The sequence below is a fragment of the Sinocyclocheilus rhinocerous genome, unplaced genomic scaffold, assembly GCF_001515625.1.
Source record: "Sinocyclocheilus rhinocerous isolate Xijiao unplaced genomic scaffold, SAMN03320098_v1.1 scaffold85, whole genome shotgun sequence".
NCBI lineage: Eukaryota > Metazoa > Chordata > Actinopteri > Cypriniformes > Cyprinidae > Sinocyclocheilus > Sinocyclocheilus rhinocerous.
This window is the reverse complement of record NW_015649998.1, coordinates 1,533,288-1,539,456: the sequence shown is the minus strand read 5'-3', so window position 1 is coordinate 1,539,456 and position 6,169 is coordinate 1,533,288. Positions and strand designations below refer to the sequence as shown.

The 6,169-nt window shown below is 35.1% G+C and overlaps 1 protein-coding gene across 1 annotated transcript in view; it reads left to right on the top strand.

Moving 5' to 3' along the window:
* Positions 1 to 928, top strand: part of LOC107711007 (P protein-like) — a 71,837-nt gene extending 70,909 nt beyond the window's left edge. The window contains exon 27 of the mRNA XM_016515907.1: positions 760 to 928. Within this exon, the coding sequence (XP_016371393.1) occupies positions 760 to 928 (169 nt within the window). The remainder of the gene's footprint in view (positions 1 to 759) is intronic.
* The last annotated feature ends 5,241 nt before the right edge of the window (positions 929 to 6,169 follow it).

Here is a 6,169-nt window from a genome sequence, read left to right as displayed (position 1 = left end):
AAAAAAAAAAAAAAAAAAAAAATTGGCAGCACAACTGTTGCCAACATTGATAATTCTAATAATAAATCAGCATATTAGAATGATTTCTGAAGGATCATGTGACACTTTATACTGGAGTAATGGCTGATGGAAATTCAGCTTTGCATCACAGAAATAAATTATATTTTAAAGGATATTAAAATAAAAAACATTATTTTATATTGTAATTACATTTTGCAAGATTACCATTTTTTTCTGTATATTTGTTTAAATAAATGCAGCCTTGATGAGCATAAGAGACTTCTTTAAAAAACATTACAAGTCTTACTGATCCCAAACTTTTGACCGGTTGTGTGTGTGTGTGTATATATATATATATATATATATATATATATATATATATATATATATATATATATATATATATATATATATATATATATATATATATATATATATATATATATATATATATATATATATATACATACACGATTGGTCACTTGATATTTTGGTTAGGTGGTCTCTTCCTAAGTGGGCAGTTCTTAGCCAGAATAAGCTGCATTGAGCACCAGGCTCTTTCAGGGGAAATAACTTTTTTTTTTTCCTCTTCGTCAAAGCTAGTAATGCTAACAGCAAAATTACCCAAGAGTGCCCTGGTCCCCTAGCTTTATGTCCAGATGTTTATAGATTTTCATGTACTCTCACTCTTCAGGGAAAGCTGTGATCATTCCAGCCAGATCTGTTGGCCAGTAGTAGCTTAATTGAGTTCTGTTTCAGGGCACACTTTTCACCAGCAGCCCCTGCAATCTGCTGCTTCCGGTCATGTTCTCCCTTCTCTTCACATTATAAAATACACCATTTAAAGCTGGAGCAATATTGCAATCAAAAAGAGAACATCATATCCAGCAGTTACAATCAAAATGCCACTCAACTCGAGCTTGTTTAATATATGTAAACGTTATGTCTTATAATGTCCTGTATGTATGTCCTCTGTATTTATGTCAGATGTTTTGTTGTAAATACATTTGTCTTGCATGCTCCGTGTAAAATCAATGTAAACGGATCATGTTCATCATGTTCCAAAAATATCCCTAAGTGTCTCTCTCTTTTTAAGAAGTGACAGACCTAGTTTTAGAGAGACTCTTAAGACAGCTTGATTTCAAGCACTCTCTAGCGTATCAACAAATACATCTGAATGTGGAAAAGGAGCTGCTCGCTGATTACCTCTTGGTGAGAGGCTTGTGGAGATATTCACCGTCTCTTTTGATTTGGTTCTCCCTGCTTGTTACCACCTGCTCGATGGAAGTGCTTTCCATGCAAATACAGATGCATGCAGATATCTGGCTTTCTCCCAGTCGGTGGGGTGTTGGTGGTCAATGGTGAAAAAGAGGAAGTTGAATGCACATTTGATTGGACTGTGAAATGATCCCAGTGGGAGACAGCGGGGTCTTTCAATCCCAGTATATAGAATCCGAAAAGGAAGTTCAGACATGCCTAGCACAGAGCCAGACATGAAGGCACTTCACACTTTCAATTTTACCTTAGGGATTTGTGTCTTTGGATTTATTTAAATACTACTTGTTTTGAAATTTGCCCAACCCCCATACTATATAAAATGGCTTTTAATTTTACTTTTTATTTATTTAATGTTTTCATCTGCCATTAATGTAATTTATGTAATTTACATGTAATATATTTTAGGTATATTTTGGGGGCTTTTCTATGCTATTAATTGCAATTAATTCTGTTAATTAATTGGCATATTGTGTTTTTATTCAGATTAAAAACACAATATGCCAATTAATTAACAGAATTATATGAAACGCTTGGTTCAGTAAGGTTAAATTGGTATCAGTTAGGTATCATGAACTTCCATTTATCAATACTTTTACAGCATTTTTTAAAATTACAAGTTTTGTGAATTAACATTAGTCACTGTATTATGAACAACCACGAATTAACGTGCATTAATATATTATATAAAATAATTGTATTGCTAGTTCATGATACCTAAATGATATCTAATGTATGAACTAATAAATGCAACTTTCTTATAAAGTATTAAAAATAATAATATAAATATAAATAAAAATGTCAATTATATTTATATAATATACTGTATAATAGTGTATATAATTTATACAGTTTTATTTATAAATATAATTAACGTTTTGATATTTTTTCCATGACCTAACAATCCATCTTCATTGACAAGCAATCACTTACCATTTTGTAGTTCCTTTGCTTGTCTGTCTAAGTGGCCATGGCACTTTTAAACCCTGAAACAGGAGAAATCAATGGCATTAGACAGAGCCCAAGGCCCTCGGCTCAACACAGGGAAGGAACGGGAGCTCAGTCTAAACGGCACATCAGACAGGGAGATAAGGCAGATCAATTCAGGCTAATCTTAGGAGTGAATCCAATCCGTCCTAGCGTTAGCAAGAACCACAGATTCTGCCTCACTCTTCACTTTTAGTTGAACGGCTGCCACTTGCTTCCGATTCTGTTTCAGTAATGAAGTACCTTTGCTAAGCCAAAGACCTGCTCGCTGTGTGCACTCATGAGACGTATTCTTGGATTCCCTCCTTCCTCGTTCTGGGGCCCATAGGACTGTCCAGAGGCAGGTAGAGCAGCTGGGCGACTCCGGGCTGAGCCAAATGGGAATGGGCTGGTGGCAGTAGGGTGGGTGAGGGAGGAGGCAATCGCCTGTGGGATCTTATTTTTTTGGCAGTGCTAGGAAAACAAACAGGGTGGCAGCAGATGTTTGAGTAATTGCTCATTCATCATTAACCTCCCTCCTGCCTGATACTCACGGAGAATTAAAGTCAGCCTTAGCAACCTCTGCATGTCATCTGAACCACTTCTATACCTTTTCAGGTAGATTCTCAGAAGTAGATCAATTGCGATGTAATCCTGAACTTCTGCGTATTTGCGTTTTGTATTTTGGGGCCTCATTTGTATGCCCTGTGATGGTTAGAACTTTGTGATGAATGGTGTAGCGTCTGCGTAGAATCATGCATGATCTTTGGGGTTTTTAATCGTTCCTTGAATTGATAAATGATTATATTGTCTGCTCGGTGGACGGACAGATCAAATAATTGTAATATTGATTCTGCTACAGTTAATTCGAAGATATAATCTAAATATTTATTAATCATAACCAGTTATAATTAGTCATAAATATTTCCCTTTTTGAGTTGAAAAACCCTACAATGGGTAAGTCCTCAGCTCAGCCTGTAATTGGCTGATTGGTCGGTTGCTATGGGGATGAAGGGGCGACTGAGACTGTCTCTGGCTCTGGTTAGAAACTAGTGATGGAGCACCACTGAGCTTCACCATGAGGGCTTCACAAAGCAGACAACATTGTACAACACAGTTCATCTTCTGGTTTGTAAAATAACAAGATCACCTGAGCAGCGGACTCATTTATTTTATTCACAGTCTAAGCCCTACTTTATTTTGTAGTACTGCTGGGGTCAGATGATGCAGAGATTGCATGTGATCATGCTACATTTTTCGCCAACTCAACAAGCAACTACTGTTGTGCACAGCTGAACTAGTAATTCGGTCACACTTTAGTTTGGGGACCAATTCTCAGTATAAACAAACTATTAAGTGTGATTTTTGCCTCAATAAACTCTTAATATCTTGGCAAGGTAGTTGTTAAGCTTAGGTATGACTAGGATTAAGGGATCTAAAATATGGTCATGCAGAATAAAGAATTAATATGTGCTTTACAAGTGCTAGTCCAATATGCTAGTAATATGCATGCAAATAAGCAACTAGTTAATAGTGAGAATAGGTGGGTCCCCAAACTAAAGTGTTACCAGTAATTCTTACTATTTAGTTTAATCAGAGTCCATTTATGTTAGTTTATCTTGATTAATGACAGGTCAGGATACTCTGCTACTAGTCTTCCATCTAAATGAATAGTTGTTTAGTGAGGTCAAATAGTTTAATTTTTGTATTGTTCATGTCATTATGTATAGCGTGAGTGTTCCATGTTCCGTTGTGTCAATTAAACCCAGTTGGATTGATGTACTCCTCGTCTCTCTCCGTTCCTTTCTCCTCAGTCCGCTCAGCAGTGCACCCGTGACAGGTATATTCAGTTACCTCACATTATTGGCAGGCTATATTTTTGACTCTTGACATCTTTACACATACTGTAAGTGTGACCTGAGCAGCTCTATAGGGAAGAACCTAAATAGACAAATGAACTATAACAGTTTGATTGCATATTGTATATTTTGTTCATTTGTTTGGCTTTTTGATAATACGAGGGATATATGAGTGTGATTAGTTAAAGACTCTCTGATGATTTTAATGCAGTTCTTTTTACTTGACACCACTGAGAAGTAAGAATTGCTAGACATCGCTAAGAACTGTAAGTAACTGCTCTGGTGTAAAGATCAATCTAAGATAGCCAAAATGATTAGATCACTAGTAACTAGTTATTTTGTAAAAACCGTAATATTATTCCATTTCACACTGCAACACTTTGATAGCCTGAGTCAATATAATATAATATAATATAATATGATATATGATATGATATGATATGATATGATTATGATATATGATATGATATGATATGATTTAATTAATATAAGTTTGGTAGTTCTACTACCTTTGATAGCCTGAGTCAATATAATATAATATAATATAATATGATATATGATATGATATATGATATGATTATGATTATGATATATGATATGATATGATATGATTTAATTAATATAAGTTTGGTAGTTCTACTAATGTAAAATTCCACACTTCAGCTAGGATTATTATTATTATTTTCCCCTTAATTCTATTCTCCTCTTAGGACCTATTATCAGTGTTGGGAAGGTTTTACTTGGGAAATGTAATAGGTTACAGATTACAAGTTACCCTATTTAAAATTTACCCCAAGCAACACATAGCTGTTTTACAGAAAATATTCAGATGTAACCCCTTTTGTAATTGTTAACATTTCCAGAAGTAACTGTAATGTAATTACACATTTTTTCTCAGTAAATGTAACAGATTGCAGTTACAGTTTGTAATTAAATTATGTACTGTAACACCGTTACATGTTACTAGTTACTCCCCAAGACTACCAATTATGTAGTGTTTAATTTAAACACAGTACTGAAATGGTACTTTTGATGAAAGGAAAACTGAGCACCAGTAATGCGAGTATTTTATATAAAATATTTGCATCTGAATGTGTGTGTGTGGTTTACATTAAGGTACGTATAAATATAGATGTATGCATTTGCATACAAATGCATCAGCATTTTCATTAATGCTGAATTAATTAAACTAAGTGTATTGCAAAACACTTCCAGCAAAGAATCCATGAATATTATCAACATGCTTCAGGGCAGATAAACAGTCGATGTAACTAAAAATTCAAAAGGCCTCATTCTGTTGTTTCTAATAGACAAAGCCCTGCTTTCCTCTTCTGCGGATCTCCCACGTCATGTGATGTAATTAGCATTCCCATTTACAGCTGTATCTCGATACCCCTGTAGCACAGACAATACCAAACCTGTGCTTGGAGACTGCAGATGTGTAATCTGCATTTGGCACTAAATCAATTACTTACCCTGTATGGTAAATCAAGAACAATGAGTCACATTCTGCATAGACCACCACAGACATCCTCTTCTCAAGATGTAATAGCTGTACACAACTGAACACCTAAGGAGAAAATAATAGAGCAGATCACTTTCACTGCCTCAGTCAGCCACCTTCTGGCTTTAAAACAATATTGAGTGTATTTTACAACAATACAACAGTTTATTTCATTGTTGTATAGCTTGTTATGTAAGGACAACTTTCCAGCTCTATTATTGGTGATTGGTGCTATTTATAGCTGCTGCTGTAGCATCACATTGGGAGCGTGATTGATGCTGTCAGGCTTCTGTAATTAAGGGAGGGAGTTTAAGTGGCACAGGTTTACAGAAAGGGAAGATCAGTGTTTGAGTCTTTGAGAGAGAGAGAGAGAGAGAGAGAGAGAGAAAGAGATGCAAGCTTTCAGAAGAACGCTCATCCATTTGTATGCTTTATACATTATATTAGTTTAGATAGAAATTGTAATATGGTTTTAAAGGGGTCCTATTATGCTCTTTTACAAAGTCCTGATTTTGTTTTGGGGGTGTACTAGAACATGCTCTCATACTAGGTTGTTCGAAAAACA